General features: G+C 38.2%; 1 protein-coding gene across 1 annotated transcript in view; it reads right to left on the reverse strand.

Moving 5' to 3' along the window:
* Positions 1-411: 411 nt before the first annotated feature.
* Positions 412-25336, reverse strand: part of LOC117303950 (bone morphogenetic protein receptor type-1B-like) — a gene marked incomplete at its 5' end in the record, with an annotated part of 28567 nt that continues 3642 nt past the window's right edge. Inside the window, 8 exons of the mRNA XM_033788417.1 lie at positions 412-2094; positions 2716-2849; positions 3499-3674; positions 5669-5966; positions 6525-6717; positions 7636-7783; positions 10517-10631; positions 16464-16624. Coding sequence (XP_033644308.1) covers positions 1972-2094; positions 2716-2849; positions 3499-3674; positions 5669-5966; positions 6525-6717; positions 7636-7783; positions 10517-10631; positions 16464-16624 — 1348 coding nt within the window. The remainder of the gene's footprint in view (positions 2095-2715; positions 2850-3498; positions 3675-5668; positions 5967-6524; positions 6718-7635; positions 7784-10516; positions 10632-16463; positions 16625-25336) is intronic.

The raw sequence follows: 25336 nt of genomic DNA on the forward strand, positions 1-25336 counted from the left end.
TTGCGCTGTGAGCAAAAAATGTTGGTCACAAGCGCAGAATTTAACGGGGAGCAGAGTCATGAAAGTTGGGTCTCAGTTCTCTATCAAGCTACGGGGACATTTCAGGGGATAGGTTGGTAAAGGTAACAAAAATAATGGGGTAACTCTACGTTTCAACAAATGCAGATGAAAAAAAAAAAACTTTCTCGAATGACAGATGATTTAGTGTTTATGTTTCCCCCTTTCTACGAATCTTGGGATGAGATGTTATTTTGTGCTTCATTTCTTAATATGACTACGGGAATTGAAATAACAAAAAAGGTTGACATCTGAGCTGTTAGGGTAGACAGAGCATTGCTTTTTGACGACTTATGTTTATCAATAAAAACTGTTTTTGTTATTATTGGGTTTTGTGTTTTTTTTATTTACTTATTTTTTTTTTTTTGGGGGGGGGGGGATTTTGCTTTTGCAATCAAGTTTGAAGCGAAATTTAATTGACCCTTTGAATCAGAGTAACTGAATGAAACTATTTCTGAAAGCTGTTTTTGGTGACTAGCTGGGATAAACTTTGGTGTATTAATGATACATTTGCAATAAAAATTTTAAATCCTACTTATACATTTTCATAGAAAAAATAATAATAATAATACTACAAGATATTAGGTTTTATTTCAGATCACTGAAAATTCAGTCTAGGGTGACAGTTTTCAGTAGCAGGGATTTTGAATATTTTGAATAATATTTAGATGCATATTCAAAGAAACATGAAAAGCAGTCTGTAGAATGCTGTTTCATGCGCAGCTGAAACAAAAACCATTCTTATTTATATCTACATACAGATGCAGCATGTGGGTTTAAGTAAACCAGTCTGTTGATCAAAAGAGTAGCTCATGAAACAGTTGTTGACTATTAAAACAACAGCAGTAGCTCCTAAACAACTACAGTCAAGTCTCCTAAAAAAAACATTGTTATTGCGACAGGGCTCAAATTTGGACACAGGACTGCAGGCTCGAGGTGATTTGGCCAGTCCCGTCGACTTTGCCATCACGAGAGTCGACTGTAGTTCATGAATACTGATAATAACCGTTATTCATTTATAAAGGAAGATTAGAAATTCTACTGGCCAAAAAAGTCTAATTCACAACAGAACAAACTTTATGTGACACGAAGTTTCTATGAATTAAAGAGGGGGAAAATCAATTCAGTTCTGAACATTTTAAAGCAAGACTGGCTTTTCACTTCGTCTTCTAAAAACAGTTTTGAACTTCTGACCCACACACTGCATCAATTGAGTTAAAGTTTGAGGGGAGGGGGTGACATTTGCAGCAGTGCTTCTACATTCTTGACCTGTACTAATTAAAAGTTAACTGCCAGACAAAAGTTAACTTTTTAGGCTGTTATTAAAACAGCACAATGTCTGGTAACCAAACTCCCAGAGAACAGTCATGAATGAAGCAACACTACTGAAATTGGTTTAGTCAGGTCGCCCGCAGTTTTTACTGACAATATTCAAGTAGTTAGATCTGAACTGCTTCAGAGTCAACATTAACTCATAGTTTTTGACAAAAAGTGATCTCCATTTTGCAGTGCAATCTAAACTAGCTTCAGATGAAGGTTAAGCCGTATCCGAATTGGTGGCTACAGATTTTGCTAAGGGTGTTGCTAAGGACAGCCTTCAATTCCGACACGGCCTCAATTTGATTCACTAGTAAAGCCCGTTTCATATTTCCTGCCAATGCAAAACGAATTTTGACGTCACAGGGCAGTTTTCGCAGCCAATGTTTCGCAGGAGTTGACGACTGATGCAATTTATTAGTTGCGATATTGTGACGTCAATATTCGTATCACATTTGAACTCTCGGGAAGTATGAACCGGGCTTGATGGTTCAACTTTGGTGGGCAGCCTGACTAGCATCTCAATGCGAGGGTGAAGGGAATGGGTTAGAGGTCAGGGGGTTAATTGAGACATACATAATATTATATTACATTTAATTAGACCTTGAAATCCTCATCCTGCATTTTGACCAGTGTCTTCTTGACCCGTAGCATGGTGAGGCGGGCAGCAGGGTTAGGGTGCCAGCATTGGGTCATCACCCGTGCTATCGACAAAAGGCTCTGCAAACAAAGAAAGAAAAAAGAACATTTAAGATTTATCTCAATTGAAACTCTGTATGTTTCTGAAAAGGCAGAGACACCAAGGCATTTTCCCCTTGGTAATGAGCACCCTATGAGGAAAATGTACAAACTATGGAGCATTTTAAGGGCACCAAGGCAATGACCAGGGGCCATGCAGGCAAAGTTTTAGGCCTGAACTTTGCATTTAAACAAAAAATGTATGAACTTTTCAGAGGAAGGTCAATGCATATCCAATGCATATCTGAACTGCTTATCTTAACAATAACAACAACTTCGGTCTCTTAATTCTTTCAGCGCCACTTTCATTTTTGCGTTTTGAACCTTAAGTGCCCAGCTTTTTCGAAATTCTCTATAAAAAGTCTTTTTCACCAAACAAATGTATCTTGCTGTTTTGTGTTGCCTTGGTACATCCCAAAGTCAATAGTAAGTCAAGTTACTGCAGTGATAATGCCCTTTCATAACATAAAAATGCCCTGATAATGCCCTTTCATAAAAACAATCATAGATGTACAATAATGTATACCTTCCGTTCAATAAGGATTCATTAATAGTAAAAGTATTGTGACAAGAAGGAAGGGCTCCCTCTAGAGGCCTACTTACATCATCTCCACTCCACCTGTTAGGAATGTCAGGTCTTCTTCTCTCTTGTATAACAATCTTTTGCATTTCTTCGTGTGTTGGATTCGCACTCTGTACAAAGTCGTAATACGGCGTCTGAGCTTCCTCTACAATACCTATTAGAAAGAAAAATAACGATAATAATAATGCTACCGGGCAATCTCGGCGGTCTAGTTGGTATGACACTGCTCTAGAATTGCAAAGGTCGTGGGTTCAAATCCAACCCAAGTAATATGATGGTGATTTTTGTTCACAGAGCTCAGGAAAGCACACACTCCAGACTTTCAAGAGTAAATTAAAAACACACCTATTCTAATTATTATTATTATTATTATTATTGTTACACACATCGATGCATATGGGTAAAAACCAAAATGAATATTCTTTATCCCCGATGCAAATATAACATCTAGTAGACAATAATAATAATGGCTTCTTATATAGTGCACATATCCATCAATATTCAGTATTTTCTGGCAAGGTATTTTGGAACTATGTTTTGAAGTATGAGACCAATTCCCTTACATAGTACCAAGTAATGGTTTGCAAGGTGCTGTGGCGCATTATGCAGCCAGTCAAACCAGGAACATAGGGGCGAACATCTTCTCTTTTTCTAGCTAAAGGACACAGTGTCACGACAATGGGGACACAAATCCACTCTGCTGAACAGAAACACCAGTGTATGCGCCCGGTGTTCTTATCCGCTTGGCCACGACACGCCACTGTTTTTCACAGTTGTACAATGTCCAAATCTCCAAAACCAACCTCTTGTAACGCATCGTCTTGCGATTTCCCAAAGAACCAAGCCGAAAGAGTAGACGTCAGCATTCTTGTAGGACTCAAAAGCGTTGGTGTTCAACGTTCCGTCTAATACCTCTGGTGCCATATATCGCCGGTTGCCCGTTCTTGATTTGGTCGGTAAATCGACTTCATTACTCTCGCTGTAAAAAGAAAGAGCAGAGCCAATGTGAATTAAACACCAAATGTTAGAGTCAAGAATGAATGCCTCTTTGTGACATCCCTATTAGAAGTTCATCAAGAAACCGTACAGGTACCTTAAAGGCAGTGGACACTGTCGGTAATTACTCAAAATAATTATTAGCCTAAAACCTTTCTTGGTAATGAGTAAAGGGGAGCTGTTGATGGTATAAAACATTGTGAGAAACACCTCCCTTTGAAGTAGTAGTTTTCAAGAAAGAAGTAATTTTCCACGAATTTGATTTCGAGACCTCGGATTTAGAATTTGAGGTCTCAAAATCAAGCATCTGAAAGCACACAACTTCATGTGACCAGGGTGTTTTTTTCTTTCATTATTATCTCGCAACTCTGACTACCAATCAAGCTCAAATTTTCACAGGTTTGTTATTTTATGCATATGTTGAGATACACCAAGTGAGAAGACTGGTCTTTGACAATTACCAAAAGTGTCCAGTGTCTTTAAGACAGGGTCCAGTTTATCACGAGGCATCATATAAACATAAGTGTCTTGTCACAGGCCTTAAACTTCAGCAATACTTTCTGCCTAAGTAGCTCAATGAAATTGGGCCCAGAACTTGATTTTGTAAGATTGTATCTGCTCAGATAATTCTTTTGGTAAACACCGCTTAATTTTCAATACTTAGCTAGTTACAATTTCCCTGCTAAGCTGCTGAAAGTGAAATTACCCCGTTATGGATAACATGTGACAGGGACAAAGCCAAGGCCAAATCTATAAGATTTGATGAGTTTTGTAAAGTCAAACTTTTGTAAACATTCTTGTGGAGTGAGCTCAACTCAATTTTGTAAGATTGTATCTACACAGATCATTCTTTCATTAAACGCCGTTTAGCTTTCAATACTTAGCTAGTAACAATTTCACTGCTAAGCGGCTTAAAGTGAAACTAACCCTGTAATGGATTACATGTGACAGGGACACAGCCAAGGCTAAACCTATATTGGGTTTGATGAGTTTTGTAAAGTCAAACTTTTGTAACCATTCTTGTGGAGTGAGCTCAACTCAATTTTGTAACATTGTATCTGCACAGATCATTCTTTCAGTAAACACTATTCAAGTTTCAATACTTAGCAAGTTACAATTTTATTGCTAAGCGGCTTAAAGTGAAATTACCCCGTGATGGATTACATGTGACAGGGACACATCCTGAGTTCGTTTCCATCACAGGAAATTCACCTCATCTCAGCCAGTCCTCTGGGGGGAAATAGTTCAATTCGGCACATTTGCCGAGACTAATTCCCCCCAACCAAAGAGAGAGAGAGAGAGAGCGGCTCTACTTGATCCAGAAACCCTGGGGGTACTAATTAGACGCAACATGGACACATCCTAATCTCGTTTCCTCATCGGTGGAACAGAGATGCTATGAAATAAATTCCACTCTAATGTAAGTGAAGTTCTTTAATCTCGTACTAATGGGGGCATCGGCAGAAGAGTTTCTTTAAAGGGTCCTTCTGCAAGTAACTTTTTGATCAGCAAAAAACTTTCTGTAAGATATTGTGTCCTTGGAAAAAAAGAAGAAAATTGTATTGACAAAAGGGCTTACATCTACATGTGGTGTAGTCTTAAATAGACTTTTAAGACTATTTAATCACATGTGTATTTGGTTTGCGGTAACACCATGTGGGTATCTACTTGCCAGGTAGAGTTTGTTCTTAGAGAACTGTCTTGCTTTATTCTACTACCGCAGAGCAGATGTTCAGGGGTTCGGGAAACTTCTCAGTTCTGAAAAGAACTGTCCTGCTTTTTTAACTATTACCCGGGTGGATGGTATAGAAAAAAGGCTGGGACTACTACTTTAGCTTATATTTAATCACAGTTGTTCCGACTTTTCCAAAGGGCCAAAAAAAAAATTATCATGCCTAATGGTAGTTGTTAATTTTCTGTAAGTTTCGGTCAAAGCCTCAAATAAAAAAGGTAGGAAATCATCTGATCAAACCGAACCTTAAAAATCTTGCCGCTAGTGACATATCTCCGATGGCGCACGTCCCGTTACATTTAACTAGAACATTCCTGCTGTTAATATCTCGATGTGCTATAGCTGGTTTACCCTGCATGCCGCAGATCTCAGAATGCAGGTGCGCCAAGCCGTTAGCGGCTGATTGGGCCAATCGTAGCATTGCCTTTGTGTCGAGGATATTAAAGCGTAGGTAGTTGAAGAGTGAGCCATGTTCGTGGTATTCGGTGATCAGAAACAGCTGTGTCCACGACCCGGAACCTCTGATATCTGCTGCGATGAAACCTAAAAAGGAAAGGAAAAAAAGGAAATTTATTTAAGAGATGTCATAAATGAGATTGAAGGTGGAGATCTCTGGGATGAGAATTTTAAGATTTTGTATCTGAATTCAGACATTTTGAAGTTTGCCTGGTAAACAAAAGATGCTGAATTTTTCTCCTCAATAATGGCTGGGGGCTCTTAATTGTCCTTCTCTAGCGCTAAGGATACTGTTCCCAAAAGCTCCTTGGAACCTGCAACTCCTTGGCCCAATTTTACTTAATGAATTCTGCGCTTACCATCACCATTTTCTGCTTACTGTACAAGCACAGAATTTCTGCACTTGCAAGCGAAGAATTCCTTGCTGTGTAAGTGAAGAATTCCTAGTAACATGGAGTACCCAGGCACAAGCAACAAAATTCCCTGCTAACCCGAAATACGCTCGACATAAGTGTGGAATTCCCTGCTTCCATAAGCGCTGTTTCTTTGCTTACGGTAAGCAGAGCAATGAAATTGGGCCCAGGTGTTATTTTGAGGTACAGAAGGAAGATGGAAGGAAAGGTCGTCTTGAAAGAAGGTCCTCACCCAAGATGTTGTCGTGTCTCATAAGAACCGTTTGGTAAATCTCCGTCTCCCTGAACCAGCTGGATTCTTCCTCTGTGAGGTAGATCTTGACTGCGACGTACTCCCCTCGCCACTTGGCTTTCCATACCTCACCGAACCGGCCCTGTCCGACACAGCGTATTAACTGTACCTGCTTTGCTATAGTACGCTGGACCTGAAAAATAAGTAAAATCAACCGGATTATAAGCTGCATTGGCTCCCAGTTAAGTTTCGTACAACTTACACAATTCTTTTGTGTCATTGCTCACCACAACTACAAGAGCTTCTTCCATTTGTTATGGTAAGAGATCATTCTCTTATGCCGTTTCTTTTCTTTGGAATAGTCTTCCTAGGTGCATATTCGCCCGGCTAGTTCTTTACACTGTTTCATGTCTCTGTGTAAGACTTGTTTGTTTGAACAACTAGTTTAAAACCTGTATATGGTTTGCGATAACACCATTTGTATATCTACTGGCTTGGTAGATCATGTTCTTTTGAGCACTTGTCTTGCTATATATTCTACTACAGCGGAGTAAACTCTTTGGAGTTTGGGAGACTACTCTGTTCTGCAAAGAACCAACCCTCTTATTGAATACTACCTGGGCGAAAGGTAGTTTTAAACCTTTTTATTCACTTTGAGTCCTATAAAGGCAGTGGACACTATTGGTAATTACTCAAAATAATTATTAGCATAAAACCTTACTTGGTATCGAGTAATAGAGAGAGGTTGGTAGTATAAAACATTGTGAGAAACGGCTCCCTCTGAAGTGACGTAGTTTTTGAGAAAGAAGTAATTTCCACGAATTTGATTTCAAGACCTCAAGTTTAGAGTTTGAGTTCTGGAAATCAAGCATCTGAAAGCACACAACTCCGTGTGACAAGGGTGTTTTATCTTTCATTATTATTTCGCAATTTCAACGACCGATTTGCGCTCACATTTTCACAGGTTTGTTATTTTATGCATATGATGAGATACACCAAGTGAGAAGACTGGTGGTCTTTGACAATTACCAATAGTGTCCATTGTCTTTAATTATTAGAAGAACAAATATAAATTTGCAAGACAACCATTGATTACTGTTGCAACACTTACAAGAAGAGGAAGACCTGAGCCACTACCAGACCCTGAGACTCTACCCATGAGTTCACTGATCGTTTCACCGTCAGAAATATACGTGTCATTCTGCCGTGTTCTGCTTCCCTCTGTGTCGTACCTCCGCCTTGCTTCCCTCTTTTTTAATCTGGTTTTGTCAAGTGAAAAGAACATACTTAGTTTAGATACATTTGTTTGTAAAAAAATACCTGCCTGAAAGACTTTAAAGGGTGTATGTACTTTTTCCCAGCAAAAAACACAATGTCCACAGATATTCATTACACTTACACAGTTTGAAGATTATTATTTTTTATTATTTTTTATAAGAACGGTTTATTATGATAGTAGAAAGCTTCCCATGAAATTTTACTTACTGAGGTGCTGTTGTTTTTGAGAAATGAGTAAAAGTAATAATTTTCGTCTCAGTTTTAGCATGTAAAAACGTATTAACCAGTTATGCTATGGTTTTGGTATCATATCATAACTGGTTAAGGGGATTTTACTTGCTATAAAACCATTTTGGTCTCATGAGACCAAAGTTATTTTGTGACTTGTTTTACTCATTTTTTCAAAAACTACACAACCTTAGTTAGTAATATTTGAAGGGAAGCTTTCCACTATCATTATCTTCAAAACCCTGTAAGTTTAATGTAAATCTGTGGACGTTTTGAAAAAGTACCCGAATCCTTTAAGTAGAAATTTTCCTCATAGGGTGGCATTTGGCTTGGTGCCCCTGCCCTTTTAAACACAAAGCATACACATTTTAACCAATGTTTGGGGCTGAGCGGTTAAGAGCACCGGACATAAAGCTACGATGGTTCTGATCAACTGAGTGTTGCTTCGAGTCTCAGTCGTGGTAACTGTATCCTTGAGCAAGATACTTTACCAAGATGGGACATGAAGCCATAGGTATTGGTAGTGTTCGTAAAAGAACTTTGAGCATGTAAAAGATGACTTATCATGGAAGAGTAGGGGTTAATCCCAGTGTTTCTGGTTTAACTTTTAGGTTTCCTTAGGCTTGGGAGCTACGGTGCTTATCTCTTACAGTGCCCACTTAATTTTTAAAAAAATATTTAAACCTAAAATGCCCAGCTTTTTTAGTATTTTAAAAATTGTGTATTAACAAAACCTCTTTCTCACCAAACAAATTGTATTCTGCTGGTTTGGGTTGCATTGGAACATCTCAAGTTAATAGTAATTCTTTAGTATAATGCCCTCTCTCGTAATGTATATTATGGGTCAGGCATGTACGATTGATGACACTTTTTGAGTAGATAAACCATACCATACATGTACAATAATGGCCTTTCGGAATACATCAAATAGATCCTACATATATGGTAATGGCACTTTCGGAATACATCAAAAAACTTTACATGTTTGGTAATGGCACTTTCAGAATACATAAAATAGATCGTACATGTAGGACCTTGGCACTGAAAGAGTTGGGTTCACTTATGAGGCATCCTTGCTTTAACTAACAGAGCTCGACTCCAGTGCTCTTAACCACTTCGCCACGACACACAACAGAATTTTACAGATACATTACCGTATCCTGCCACCACTTTTTCATTCTTTATGCAATAGATTTGTATCTAGTTTACTCAAATGAGATATTCCTTTTTGGTAAAGATGGGTGTCAAAATTGTTGCAGGATACGGAAACCTTCACAATTTTAAAAACATATTTGAGAGTGAAACTCTGCATGGCCTACAGTTAAGAGCACCGGACTCGAGCTATGGTGTTAATGTTTCTGATCAGCAGAGTGTGGGTTCCAGTCCCAGTAGTGACACCTGTCCCTTTTTTTTTTTTAGAAAGACACTAAACCATGATGCCTCATCCTTTAGATGAGTCATACATAAAAGCCGATGGTCCCGTGTGTTGTGTAACGCATGTAAATGAACCTGGTGCACTTCTCGAAAAAGCGAAGGGATTCGCCCCTGTGTTCTTGGTTTGATTGGCAGCAAATAGACCGTGCAAGTCTCGCGCAGATTTGAACTTCCGGGACCATTGTGGTCCCAACTTTATGGAGTTTTACGTTGGGGAGGTTTTGTTTCGTCCATTTCTTTAGTTTAATATAGTTTATGACCATAAAAATGACATATGTTGTTAAAAATGTAGTACTAATTAACAACATATATAAAAGTAAAAATAAAGTCAACACAATAACGAAGAAAAACCGATATTTAAACTTGACCTCAGGTCAGGTTACTTGTAAAAAAATTAAGAATTTGTGCCCATCTCCGATCGCGAAACTTACGCAGACGCTTGTTTTGGCGGCGCCGGGTGGAAAGCCTTTTCATTGGTCGCTTAGGCGTCGGCTTCCTCTTTAAAATGCGTCACGCGTTTATCTAACGCCATTGCGACCATCGTGCGTCTGCGTATAAACAAGCTTTGAGTAGTTTGACATTCGGGCGTAGATTTACAAAAGGGGTTTCAAAACATTTAAGATCAAACAAACATCCTTGTCCCAAAGTTTTACTTTTGTCTATACATAGACTTTAACCGAAAATTATGTATTTGTTTAAAAAGCTAAAACTAATTTAAACAAGCTCTTATGGGTATTTTTGTTGTTCAGATTCGGCATTAAGAAAAAATTTAAGCAAAGATTTGATTCATAAAAAAAATTAAGTTCTTCAGTTATTGTGTTTTCTCGCTCCGGTGCGTGCGAGACTTGCACAGTCTATTGCGCAAGGTGCTGTAAACCGTTATGGCTCTCTTTGCGCAGTCTTCTGTGAACCAGTACATTGTGCAGGGGGACGGGGGAGAGAATCTTGATTGTCAAGGGGAAGTTGACATTGTAATGTTGGGAATGGGTGGGCCAAGCATTTTGGCCATGATTGTTGTTGTATTGTTTACTTTTTGAGGGTTGTAGACTGACCTGATATAGAGGAAAGTACTTGTAAGAATGAATAGAACTGCGCAGATTGTGACAGAGACTAGTAGTACAATTTGATGAGCTGTTGTGTCATACTCGTAATCCTCCGGTGGCTCAACTATATAAAATAAAAGATTTAAACAAAAAAGTGAGATTTTAATTAAATTCAATTCTTTTTTGTCCACTCTTTGAAAAAGATAACCATGGAAAATGTACATTTCTCAAATTGATTAAAGCTCCAAAATAGCACAGTAAAATGGTGAACAATTTTGAGGGGAATATAAAAAGGAGCTAAGACGACATCGATATTTAGACAGTGTAGTAAAACAATAAGCCTTATTGAGGTATGGCGGACGTGATAGGAGTGTACTGTTTGGTTTGGGTGTATACAATAACGATATTATCCATTACCTCCTTCATAAGTTGAAATTTCACAAAGATTTAGAAATTCTACAAAACAGGGCTTTTAATGTCCAATAATTTAGGATGAAAACTACAGATAAAATATTCCCAAACCCATCGAAAGTCACCATTATGTTTATGCATTCAACTTTGACTTCAGAAGCCATTGCTCAAAGCATATGAATAACTTCACCCTGCTTTATATGCTGGGGTCAAGCAGACCAGTAACAGTTCACAGGTATTGCCTACCCCCATGACACCATGATTAATGAATTGGAACAAGCCAAACAGGTGCGTAAGTTTTTTTCATATTTTTCCCCCGTCTTCTTCTAAGCCATGACTCAGGAATGTGACCAACAATAATCAGCCCTGAACTTCAAGCCGTGAATTCATATTTGTACACCTCGTTAACAGAGATTTGAACTCTACCTATCCTCCTCATAATTTATGCCCGCGGATTATCAGGGAATCTGCCTTGTTTGACGCTCTGGTTATACTCTCGCGCCCATAGACGGTATTTACGAGACAAGTGAAGTTCACGGCCGGTAACCGTCCAACATTACAAGTAGGCTACACTCTTCACACCTTTTCTGGTAGAAGCATTTCATGAATGTGGCGTAGACATATTTCCTTGTCACGAAACCGAGCAGGGAAGAATTTCTGATCCGGTGATATTTAACACTGGATATTAAATTCTGCCAGGCTGGAAACAGGTGTTAACAGAGCCATCTTAAGTTTAAGAATGTAACGTTAAACGAATGCGCCATGGCTGATTTCTTTTGCTAGAAGTTTTTTAAAGTGTACACATACTCGGAATGTTCTAAAGCTTAGATTTATGGTTTTGTAACCCAGGCCATGACCCCCATTGCCCTGGTCTTGCCCTGGTCTTGCCCTTGGTGCACTTTCAAAACTTTCTGACAGACTTCTGAAGGTAGTGCCCTTTGCAAAATGACAATGGCCTTGCCTCCTCAAAGATGGCACTTCACGCCTGAAAACCCCAGTGGAAAAACAAAATTGTTAAGAAATAATTGCCTTGGTGCCCTTTCAAAAGTTTCACATAGACTTAAAGATTTTCCAACGGAAGTGCCCTTTGCAAAATGAAAAATGGCATTGCCCTCTAAAAAAGAAACATTCCTGATAGCCCCGACAAAAACATCCCATTAAATTTCAAAGAAAAATACACTTTTTTCATAAAACATTTTAATCACCCCTTCCAACTCTAACCCTTGATCCCTTTTTTGTCTCGGACTGGTCCAGACGTTCCCCCACCCTAGGGCTTAAAGGAGTCTATTGTCCTAGTCCCCACTTAATCCACCCAACAGGTGCCTGATCTAAGGCTTTAAACATCTCACTGGGATTCCCTAGGTAATATCACGGGATTCTTTGGGCTCTGTGTGACACCGTGAGAGAATCGGAAATTAGGTATTGTTGGCCCGGAAATCAACTTCTGAACGGCCAGTAGTTTTTTTCTAGGTTTTTTTTTCAGAGTGTCAACCTTATTGGTCCTTAGACTTCTACTTGGGTTGAGACATTATAAGGGAATATCACTGGTAATTATCGAAGACAACTGATTTTTCCCTTCAAACTTTTAAGGTATTGTGCAGGATTGATAAGGGTAAAAAACACCATTGACTAATTTTAGTCTGAAAAGCTTACACAAGAACCATTTTTGCATTGGCCCTTAGACTTCTACTTGGGTTATCAGGGATGATCACTGGTTATTGTCAAAGACAACTGATTTTTTTGCTCTAAAACTTTAAAGGTATTATGCAGGATTGGTAAGGATAAAAAAACATTATTGATTAATTTTAGTGCGAAAGCTAAATACAAGAACTATTTTTCCCTGTGAATTATTCCCCTCCATAAAGAAGGCATTTTTAAGAAAACTGTAAAAAACACAAACTGCTGATAACAATTCAGGTGTATAGACTCAGTGAATCACCAGAAGTAAAAAACTATAGGTTGAGACACAACACGGACTCTGTCTTTCTCCCTTTAGTTGGCTCCTTCACTTCAATCGAGATAATTTTAAAGACACTGGACACTATTGGTAATTGTCAAAGACCAGTTTTCTCACTTAGTGTATCTCAATATATGCATAAAATAGCAAACATGTGAAAATTGTAGCTTGATTGGTCGTCGGAATTGCGAGATAACTATGAAAGAAAAAAACACCCTTGTCACACAAAGTTGTGTGCTTTTTCAGATGCTTGATTTTGAGACCTCAAATTCTAAATCTGAGGTCTCAAAATCAAATTTGTGAAAAATAACTCCTTTCTCGATAGCTACGTCACTTCAGAGGGAGCCGATTCTTTCAATGTTTTATACTACTAACCTTAACTCGTTACTAAGTGAGGTTCTACGCTAATAATTATTTTGAGTAATTACCAATAGTGTCCACTGCCTTTAAGGCTCTGCAAGATTTTTAGAAAATCTTGAACTCAAAAAAAAATCCTGAGAAATCACATGCGTGCGTATTTTACAAAGGCTACAGTGCCTACAAAATGATCAAAAACCTATGTGAAAACAGGAACACTTCAATATAACCCATAGATGAAATGAATTTCATATCAATCCATAATAGTTGAATGACTTAGAATATGAAATAATGGCATCCAAATCCTAATGCTTAAATCATCATTGACTTAACAGGTTACATGTGTAACACCCACTCAATCAATGAAAAAATCCCTTGAATGGACCAAGAAATAAAACCAGGACACTACTACTTGAGGCCAAGGCTACATCCCTCCCAACTCAAGGCAGACATTGCGACTGGTACACCAATCATAGAAGCAAATTATGCTCTTTTCAAGGCAAGGTTTTCTGTACCCAAATTTTAGTGCCTCGTTGAAGTATGGCTAGATTGAATTGAGCTCTTTAATTCTGAGATTTTGTAATTTTTCTACTGCGAAAAAAAAAAACAATCTGAAGGTAAAACAAAAGTGACAGATATCACACAAAAATGTCAACAAAACTAAAAAGTAACAAACAGAAATATGAAATATTTACCCTTACATTTTCCCTTTGTACATAAACCTTTGAGGACAATTCACACCTGCGATAAGTGAGCAATGGGAGACTTTCTGGGACGATAGAGGGCAGCAGACTTACCGGGTAAATCCATTGTTCGCAGAATTATGCGCATGTTCAGAACTACGTAAACAATGGAAATTTACCCGGTATGTCTGCTGCCACCTAGCGTTGGAAAGTCTCCTATTGGGTATAAACAAGGGAATGAGTTGACTGTACATCTATGATGGATTACATGTACCCTAGGTAGGCCTAGAAATGTTGTCATTCCAGGGCATGGTAATTTTGACCCCAAAGAAGGAGAATTAAAATTGTGTAGACAACTGGAACAATTCAAGCCGCATCACAGTAAACAGAGAATGAAGGAAAAAACAAAGTGGAACAGACGAAATTGCCTCTGTGCCAATCATGCCCCGAGTCCACATAGTATCAGTTCCAGAAATAAAAATATGCAGGAAAATAATTGAAGAAGGGATGAAAAAAATGGAAATCTATGGATTATGGATCTGGTTTTCAAGATATGACAATCGTGCCATACTTCCGTGACGCGTCAACATGCAAAATAGCCTTATCATGATTACACCTTTTCCTTTCTTCTCATTGGGCAGTCAAACAATCTGCAGGCCTGATACTTCACGGAGGCAACAAAGGCGATTGCTTCCTTGCCCCCTTGTTATTGCCTTAGTGCCCTTGAAATTCTCCAGTAGAAACATACAATTTCCTAATAGTATGACGGGTGCCCTACAAGGAGACAATGCCCTTGCCCCTTCAAAAACAAAGCATATAGGCTTGAATCTGTCTTCGTCAATCCGCATAAAAACCTATCTTCCTTTTCAATTATGCTCCAACGGATGTGTATTTATCTCAACAACTGTTTTTTTTTTTTCCTTCCCCACATCTCTTTCGGATGCTGTCACGTTGAAACACACTGCCACATACATCATCAACCCCTTGGCCTATGTGAGATCTAACTCCCAAGTCTATATTGCTCTTTTTCTCTCGGTGACATACACCCTATAACCCCAAGCGCTGATGAGTAGATGCAGAACCAAAGAGCCCAGCAATTTCTCTATTTTTATTGAATTACTCCAGTGAAATGTTATATTATATACAATTCCCTAGGCTAGCAGTCTGGCAGGGTATTTTTTTTTCTAGTGACCCAGAGGGTCTTAATTCAGTGGTAACCGGGCTCCGCGTTGAGTGAATGGCAGACCATGAGCGGGATACCAGGCAAGAGGTCCAGACTGGAATCCATAGACTGGCACCAGTGAGGTCAGAGGTGTGGTCTCCCTAGACCAGTTATCTCCGTGACTCTCATGACTTCTCCGGAGAGATGAATACATAAAACGGGGGATGGTGCTTTTTTCTGTTTTTATGCAATTGACTTCTGGTGTATTCTATAACTATCGCTGTTTTATGAGTGAGGAAATTTTTATCACTTTAAGGCCTGTGGTAAATATTCACCGAAGCTTTAAAGGCACAATAGAATGATGGTATTGGAATGCCTGTAAACATGTATCCCTCTTTAATGCCAAGAAAACTAATCATTTTCCAGTGATTCTGAAAACAAAATGCTCGTGGATTTTAAATCTGTTTCCGACAAAGTTGACAAATTTGAGTTAATGTTTTTTTTAGTTTTTTTTTTTACTTATGATCTAACCTGGGTCAGAGGGACTATCAGAAATGCAACTTTCTAATTGCAAAAATGGAAATGGCCGATCACACTAAACTTTTGAATTGTATTTCAGTTTTCTATGGCACGGTATTGAAAAGTGGCACGGTTTTGAAAAGAAAAAGAGGAAATCATCTGATCAGTTGCATGCCTTGATTATTCAGAGTTATAAGTAATAAAGATTTATCATAAAAACAATTTAAAAGACAAACTTTGCTTCCTTGAGAGATTGCTGCCAAGAAAACACACAACCTAAATTATCCTTTTCCCAGAACCCTTCTTCTTGGCCCAATTTCATCAAGCTGCTATGAAGCAAACAAATGTTCCTTAAAAATGTTCTGCTAAGCAGAAATGAGCATACCAGTCACGAATTGTACACGTGACGTGGTAGTTTGGCTGGTAACCTCATTCTGCTAAGAAGATTTTGGTTTGCTTAGCTATATTTTGTGCTTCCAAAGACATCTCTAAAGGCATTGCTGTATTATTGACTGCGTGAGGTGCTCTCTAACAAATTTGTATCACCTCCTGGGGTAAATTAATTCAAACCCAAATCAGTTATCCAAGATTGGAACGCATTACCACCTAACCCTAACCCTAACCCTAACCCTAACACATCATATCCATCATGGACAATAAGACCTTAAAAGGAGTCGTTATATAAACCCTACCTCTAAAGCATGTTCAAACTATGGCGAAATAAAAGTGACTGAACGCCTATTAAAACTGTGCAGGATGAATCGTGTAAACCCCTGGAAGTGATAAATATACTATTGAGAGCGCCCTCACGCGGTTAAAAATATGACGCATTGAAATTAATCTGTGATTAAGGCTTGAATGGTTTACCTGGAATTTCGGCTGTTGTTGTTGGGGGCAGTGTTGGTCGCAGGTTGATGTTACACATTGGTTTGTCGTTGCAGCACACCATTGTTCGTGAGATGGTGTGCTCTTTCCCCTTGCATTGAAACAGTCCGCCATCTTCCTGGGGTGGAAGACAACCGTGTGACCTGGAACACATAAAAGAAAATAGCATGGAAACTTTCTAAATGGTGATCTTTAAAAAAGGAATGACAGAATTTGTTTTATAATAATAGTATAATAATAATAACAATAATAGAATGGTAATCTGAAAAGGAGAAGGAAAAAAAACATTTGCTTTTTCTTTAATCAGATGTTTGTTTCTTAATTCTGGGATATATAAAGGGGTAAGGCCATTTTCATTATGAAAAAGGTCACTTCCACTGGAAATTCTTAAAGTCTTTGGACAACTTTTTAAGGGGTACCAACTACCAAGGCCAAGACAATGGTCCATTAAGCGCTATCAACAGCTGCAGTGTTTCCTACCAAGTAGGTTTTTATGTCATTAGTTTTTTGAGTAAGGCAGGCTTGATACTTCACTGAGGCGACAAAGGCAAATGCCTCCATGCCCCCTTGTCAATGCCTCCAGGCCCTTGAAATGCTCTCGTAGAAATTTACAATTTCCTCATAGGGTGCCCTTAACCAAGGAGAAAATGCCTTGGTGCCCCTGCCCTTTCAAAAACACAGCATACAGGCCTGCAGTCTATTTCACAAAACGCTAGGATTAATCCCATTTGGAGTTAGGACAAGTTACCCGCCCTTACTTGGGGTTAATGCTTCCAAATGTCTTTGGATATGGAACTTAACTCGTCTTAAGTCCTAAGATTATTCATAAGTAAGGAAGAGTTTGATGAAATCGATGGCTGTTAAGGTACACTGCCTTTAACAGCCTTGTTCATGCACAAGTACTTGAGTGTACACTTTGAATCACTCAGAAAGAAAAACACGAAGTAAGAAAATCACCAGAGCGGACATTATCAAAATGTCTTAATAGCCTCCAAGCATCAATCCAAGAAGTACAATCCCACTCCTTGGAACATTCCAAGGACAGCACTTGCACAGCAACTTAAAGATTTTGGCAAATTCAAAGTGAAGAACAAGACATTGAGGAAACCAAACTTTGTGGTTTTCTTGAAACTAAGTCCCCCCCCCCTTCCCCTAACACCAGGATTATAATCATTAGTAAATGATGAAAGATTCCATCCCGTAACATTAGGATTGGGGAGGGGGAAAGAAGGGGCAACGGATGTGTGCCTCCAAGCTTCGGGTGAGTCAGCGGTTACAGGCAAACATGGTATTAGGCAGGGAGCGATTTGGTCTAGCAAATGCACAGCAAATGCACAGCAAAAGAGTTAGCATGAACTTATTTTGAGCCCACTGAATGCAAAAATTAAGTAGCAAATTGTGATTTTTTGAGTAGCAATTGATACATTTTGTGGAACTTTTTGCCCTGATATACAATGCAAGTCGTTCACTGTAAGGCAATACAGAAATGGAGTCATAGAGGATATAAAATGAGAGTACCATTACATCCCCCCCCCCACCCACGTTGTATAAGCAAAGCATGCCTAGTAATTTGTAGTATGCAAGCTTAAAAGCATAAATTCTCTGCTTACCACTGAAATACGCATTGAAGTTTTAAGAAGTTTCTGGATCACCTGGTTTCTTTAGGGCTTTTTCTAAATCTTGGCTTCGGCTCCAGTCTCCAGTGCCAGGAAACAGTTCCATCTTCAGGCTCCGTTTGATGTTAAAACATCACACAAAATGCACTGCTCCCAAACCCGAGATGAGGTTTAGAACAAGCCCTCAGAAACCAGGTGATCCAGAATCTTCTTATAACTCAATCTCGTCTGATATCTTCAAATCAAAGTATCAATTTAACCCTTATCTTTCTTTGATTCTTGAAACGAAACCCCGGACAAGATTGCTTTGCCTCTCTTGAGGGTGTTAACAACATGAAATCGGTCTTACTAAACTTAACAGCTCAGCTACGAGAGAAAAGTGTTAAATTTAATTAAGAAGATCATTTTTCCCCCACTTTTTTCCCCCGCAACCATAAGAGGTTATTATCTAATTTGTTCCGAGAAAATGTGGGTCAGGAAATGCTAAATGCCTCGTTCAAAAGATCTAGAAAGGATGTTTTTCACTCGGTCTAACAGTGTGGCATATTAGTCCTGGTCCATTACAGATTTGAGAAGATAGCCTCGATAACTACTCAGATCTACTCCATTGGAAACCCTTAGGTGCTTTTGAAAAACATCAGACTTGTATATTTGCAACTGGGAAATTAAAAGAAAAGGAGACTGCCTTGCACTCCAACACTGTTTTCTTCTTTCAATTTCAAAGTGCAAAGATTTAGAGGTATGGTTAATACATTGGGATGTACATGCACTCCAAAAATGAATGACCGGAAAAACATGAGAAGCACTGCAGCTGTTGATAGTATACAACTTTTTTGAAAAGGGATTCCCTTTGAAGTGGTATGGTTCGAATACACTCAATTACCCTAAACATATTCAGACCTGAGAAATAATGTAGATTTCTGAGGGTTGGTGCATGCATGCATCTTGTATACTGCGTCCAGAAATGCATTTGGTTCCCGCTGTCACCTCGCTAAAATGGATAGATTCATTGTCCATGTGAAAATACTGTGATTGTTTTCTCAGCAAGTATACACTGTACTCAGCTGAAAACTTTCACATGGGAATTTTATTTGCCTATAAACCAGCATTACATTGACAAAAACCAATCTATGACTCTACCTTCAATGGTATTTTTTACAGATCAAAATGAAGGGAAATCAGGTGGTCAAATGATAAATTTGCAAGTCTGAAATGTATACAGATAAGCTCCTACAACTCCAAACTTATCTTCACAACCAACCTGTCACTACAAACAGGCCACTCTACAACAGGTCTTGACCTTGGTTGACCTCAACCTCAACCCCCATATACTTGTTTCTGGTCAAGAGGTTGATTTCCTCACATCAATCAACATAAACTGACTCCTGCACAAAGTTGGTGAAGAATTTCATTGTATATATCTTCCCACTAAAACATAGTTCTCCCTTAAAAGTGGTCTGCTGGCCAAAAGCTAGGTAAAACAACCGAGTACCATTCAGAACTTTTCAGGCCTGTATGCCTCGTTTTTGAAAGGGCAAGGGCACCAAGGCAATTTCTCCTTGGTAAAGGGCACCCTAAGAGAAAATAGTAAATTTCTACTGGAGCATGTCAAGGGCACCAACGCAATGACCAGGGTGCACGGAGCCAATCGCCTTCACTGCCTTCGTGAAGTATTGGGCCTGACTCTTTCCAAGTGGTCCTGCTATATTTCAGTATTGAAAAGCATCCATATTTCTTTTGAAATATGGAGTACTGAAAAACTGACAACTATTGAAATTACATGCTGGCTAGTCCCTATAAAAGTTAAGGGCAAACCCTAAACCCCTACATAACCTTTTCTTAACAACTTTCTTATTAATTTTACATGAAACATTAACATGAACTTCATTCTGCTGACCCTTTTTTCATAATTTTCAAAGTCATAAATCATCTGCAACCTCCATGAATCATAATTAATTAACAGGTATTATAAGCTTGCACAATCTGTGAAGCCCGGCACCTTTCCCATACCCCCATTTGGAAACTTTCCTGTGTTTACATAAGATAAGAAACAAGGAGTTGACTCCAGAGAGGAAGCTATGGTCAGAGAGTGGGGGCCCCTTGTAAGGTCACCTTCAAGGTTGCCTCTTGACCTCAATAGGGGGGAGGGTGCCAATGTGATTGATTGAATTACACTGGTCAAAGAGGGGTTTCTATAACACTGGAGCCATCCCAAGGTGACTGCTTTGTATTAATATAAGTTCTTAAAGGGTCTATGTAACTTTTGTAGGACAAAAAACACAATGTCCACAGATTTACACTAAACTGACACAGTTTGAAGATAATGATAGTAGAAAGCTTCCCTGAAAATATTACTTGCTGAGGTGCTGCAGTTTTTGGGAAAGGAGTAAAACAATGTCATGAAAATAATGTTCATCTCATGAGACGAAAATTATTTTAATCATTTACAAACGTATTTTCATGACATTTTTTTACTCATTTCTCAAAAACTACAGCACCTCAGTAAGTAAGATTTGAAGGGAAGCTTCCCACTACCATTATCTTCAAACCCTGTAAGTTTAAGGTAAATCTATGGACATTTTGAAAAAGTACCCAAATCCTTTAAAGGCACTGGACACTATCGGTAATTACTCCAAATAATTGTAAGCATAAAAACTTTACTTGGTAATTTAAGAGAATGGAGAGCTGTTAATAGTATACATTATTGTGAGAACAGCTCACTCTGAAGTTCATATTTTTTAGAAAGAGGTAATTTCTCAATCAAATAGTAAAAGAAATCAGGCCTGAAGCCTTTTTTATGCATCTGATAGCACACAAGGTTGTTCTCAAGTGTTGCTAGAACCACATAAGCTGAGACTGAGAGAAACTTGAGAGGAATGAAACACGACTGTCCCTATCTCAATCACTATCAAACATGGGTAATTGGGCATCCCAAATGAAACACTCAAGTTGCCAACTATAGTTGTGACGATATTCGACTATAAGGTTCATTAGAACATGGAAAGATTGGTTTGTTTTCAGGGAACTCTATGCAGAATCAGGGAGAATAGACAACCTAAGAATGGCCATTACTAAAAACAACCCATTTACCCCCTACTTCAACAAAGAAGGATTGTACAATCAACACAACAAAGTTCAATCAGTCCAATTTCCCTTCAACTCTCAAACTGAAAGAAAAGTAATTACCACCGAACCTCAAATAAACGTTTAAAAAAAAGTACTCCCTTCCCCCCAGTCTGAAAAGTGAAAAAAAATATTCAGTTTTTACCCTCTCTCTCGGGAAGTAAACTGAGGTCATCACCCAACATATGGAGGGTGCCGTCAAGTGATGTGTGGATCATAAAGTAAGAGGTGCTGAGAGATGGCTGATTTAGCTGGGATTAGAGACAGGCAGACGCTGGCTAGGCCCCCACCAAAATATGTCAAACCACTAAAAATATAAACGGCCAGCAAGAATCAATCTCTTGTTTTGGGTACATTATCTGAGTAGGTTCCTTCCCAAGTAACTAAGAAAGTATATTAAGTTCATTTGCATTGGGTCAAATAGAGAATGAGTTGAATAGAGAATGAGACACAAACTTGCGCTCAGTCGTGTACAGGGTTTTTGTGATAAAATTTGCATACATATTAAGTAGGATTTGAAACTTTGTTTAATAAGGTGAGAATCGCAGTGGTAAACTGTGTGTAGAGATTTATACATGGTACTACCACAAACCTCATTTTATGTTCACTTTAAATGCTACAAAATTATTTTAGGAAAACTTATTATGAGACCACATCCAGAGTTTAAAACATGTATTGGACGTTAGTACATTGTGTTTCATCACTCTATCCTAAATAACCAGTGAATTTTTATGCCCCACATTTCCTATTTTGGTGGTTTTTTAAGCTCTCCGGGGGATTTTTGTAAGTGCCCACCCTTCCCCTTACTGCCCTCCCTTTCCTTGTCATTTCTGTGAGTCTTCCAAACACGGCATCTCACAAATATGGATCTTGACATGTTTTGCAAGAACCTGAGGGATCCTTTGAAAAAGCAGGATCCTTTGACCAAAGAGGTCTCTGGTCTGTGGCCTTTTTCAAAACCATTTTTAAATTAAACATTAATGTAAATATCATTGTAAAATGGCATGAAAGTATTTTCCTCCTCTCAAGATAATTGTTACAATTAATTTTTTTTTTTTTTGCCATTTCCTGTGCAATATTTTTCTTATTTTGTATCGTCAAAAACACATTGAAAATTTTCATTTGTTGGATTTTCAGCTATTGAATAAGATCGATCCACATTCAACATTTAACAATTTGAATCTACCAACAATTCTTGTTTTAGAAATCATTTAGTGTCCGTTCTTGCTTACGTCAGTAGCAAATCCTTACGAAAAGTAATCCATGGAATACGCATGGAATTTTTAGGGAGCATATTATTATCATCGATTTTTCTTTTTTCTTTATGGTAACCGGCGCCATGCAATCGGGTCTTGGTCACTATCCATTGTAGTTAATCAGTGATTTACTATGATTGTTTATTGATTACTTTCTTGTTTAATTGGCAGCTCATCAGGTATGCCAAAAAAAAAAAAAAAAAAGAAAAAAAAAAATTCAAGGTGTTTTTTTTTGTATCGACTGAATTACATGTACATCCGTTTCTTTAGGGGACAGTTTGGGTGACAAGCCCGTAGCTAAAAATACAGCGGATGGAGCGTTCCAAGGTAAGGTGTAAGAGAATGCTATCCCTGAATGGTGACAACATCATCAGCCTAGGAGCTTTCACAACAACAACTTATGATGGTATGACTGTTGACGTACACGTCAGGAACAGCCTAGGATGGATGCTTCATCACTATTGGCTAAACACGGCCAAACAGCTGCTTTGGGCTTCATATTATTGCTCATACTGCCTCATGAGGACAAAAAATAAAAATTGGATCAGCTTTTTGTTTTTGTATTCTTCTTTTTTTCAGTTTTGAAAGTTTTTAAGATATTATTACAGGTAGGGTTATGGATTGGGTTTGTTGTCAAAGTAATGTTAATTCATTGGGAATGTTATGTAAGAAATATATAATAAAAGTCACATGTGAAAGTTTAAAGGGTCTATGTAACTTTTGTAGGACAAAAAACACAATGTCCACAGATCTACACTTAATTTACACAGTTTGAAGATAATGATAGTAAAAAGCTTCCCTGAAAATACTACGTGCTGAGGTGCTGTAGTTTTTGGGAAATGAGTAAAACAATGTCATGAAAAAAAAATTTCGTCTCATGAGACAAAAATTATTTTAATCATTTACAAACGGATTTTCATGACATTGTCTTACTCATTTCTCAAAAACTATAGCACCTCAGTAAGTAAGATTTGAAGGGAAGCTTTCCACTATCATTATCTTCAAACCCTGTAAGTTTAATGTAAATCTATGGACATTTTGAAAAAGTACCCAAATCCTTTAATGTAAATACAGCGTCTGCTTGCTGAGAAAACATCAACAAAAATGTCACGGTTATGTATTAAAAAAACGTAGAATCCATCAATTTTTTTCTGTCTTATTTTCTTCTTCTCCAGTTTACAAGTCTTGTAGAAAGTATTAATGGTGGGGTCATAGATTGGTTTTTGTGAAGGTAATGTTGATTTATTGCCAAAATTATCAGAGAAAAGTGCAAAAATAGTCACGTGTGAAAGTTTATCTGAATACAGCGTCTGCTTGCTGAGAAAACATCAACGAAACTGTCACATTATTTTCACAAGAACGTAGAATCCATCCACGTTTGGTGAGGTGACAGCGGGTACCAACTGCGCATCTCGGGCTGCACAGCATTCACGAAAGGACAACTACCCTCAGGCATCTGGGAAACGATTCATGCATGAATCCTTTGTCAGTTTCAAATGTTTTTTTTTTCTTTTTTTAAATCAACGGGGCGCACAAAAATTAAATGGTTCCAAAAATCAAAAGTATACTTTGCCTTTTAAAGACACTGGACACTATTGGTAATTGTCAAAGACCAGTCTTTTCACTTGGTGTATCTCAACATGCATAAAATTACAAACCTGTGAAAATTTTAGCTCGATTGGTCGTTGCAGTTTCGAGATAACTATGAAAGAAAAAAACACCCTTGTCACACGAAGTTGTGTGCTTTCAGATGCTTGATTTCGAGACCTCAAATTCTAAACTGGTAGTCTTGAAACCAAATTCATGGAAAATTACTTCAATCTCGAAAACTACGTCACTTGAGAGGGACCCCCTTCTCACAATGTTTTATACTATCAACCTCTCCCCATTACTCGTTACCAAGTGAGGTTTTATGCTGATAATAATTTTGAGTAATTACCGATAGTGTCCACTGCCTTTAACAATCAAATGGTTCAAAAAATCTCAGATATACTTTGCCTTTAAAAAAATAAGGGTGACTCCTGTCACATTTGAATTTACAAATCAGCAGAATTATCCTGAGCTACTATCAAAATCTTTCCCTTGTGTCAAATACAGTTAATCGCTTGTATTTACTAAGTTTCTGCTTCTCTCGTTTTCTAATCAAATGTTCCCGAAATGGCAGCTGCACAAATTTGATCTACCATTCAGCACATTGAATGTAAACAGAGTATGGACCTAGGGGCTAGAACACTGTAAACAAAAGCAGTGAAATGAATGAATGAGATAAATGTTCATTGTAAATGGCTGTGTACCGTGTACAATGTTGTGACAGTGCATCACCCCCATGGTACTTTAAACACAAAAGGGGTACCACTTAACCGAAGACCAAAATAACATATCAGGGTTGGGTCTATCAGTCATTGCCAAGAACCAATCAGAGACTGGGGGGGGGGGGGGGGAAGGAAACAACAATTCAACAAAACAAAAAACATAAAAAGAGGGTTAGACAATTTTAGTAAATAACAGGCCTGATAATTCACAGAGGCATCGAATTGCCCCAGGTCATTGCCTTGGTCATGTTGGTGCACCTTTAATTGTCCCAATAAAAAATTGACAACTTCCTTATATAGATGCCCAATTAACTAAAGGAGAAATTGGCTTGGTGCCCTAGCCCTTTCAAACAAGTCTGAAATCACATGACAAACATGTAATGCTAACAGAAGAAAAACAAATTGATGGACACAATTTTGTTTGTTAAAACTCCGAACAGAACAAATCACATAAAACAAACTTTTTTTCCCTTCAAATCATGGACATTTGAAACATTGACCGCAACTGTATCTCAAATACAATGGAAACCCAGTTCAACCTCTTTAAT

Source organism: Asterias rubens, chromosome 20, assembly GCF_902459465.1.
Source record: "Asterias rubens chromosome 20, eAstRub1.3, whole genome shotgun sequence".
In the NCBI taxonomy this organism is placed as follows: Eukaryota; Metazoa; Echinodermata; class Asteroidea; order Forcipulatida; family Asteriidae; genus Asterias; species Asterias rubens.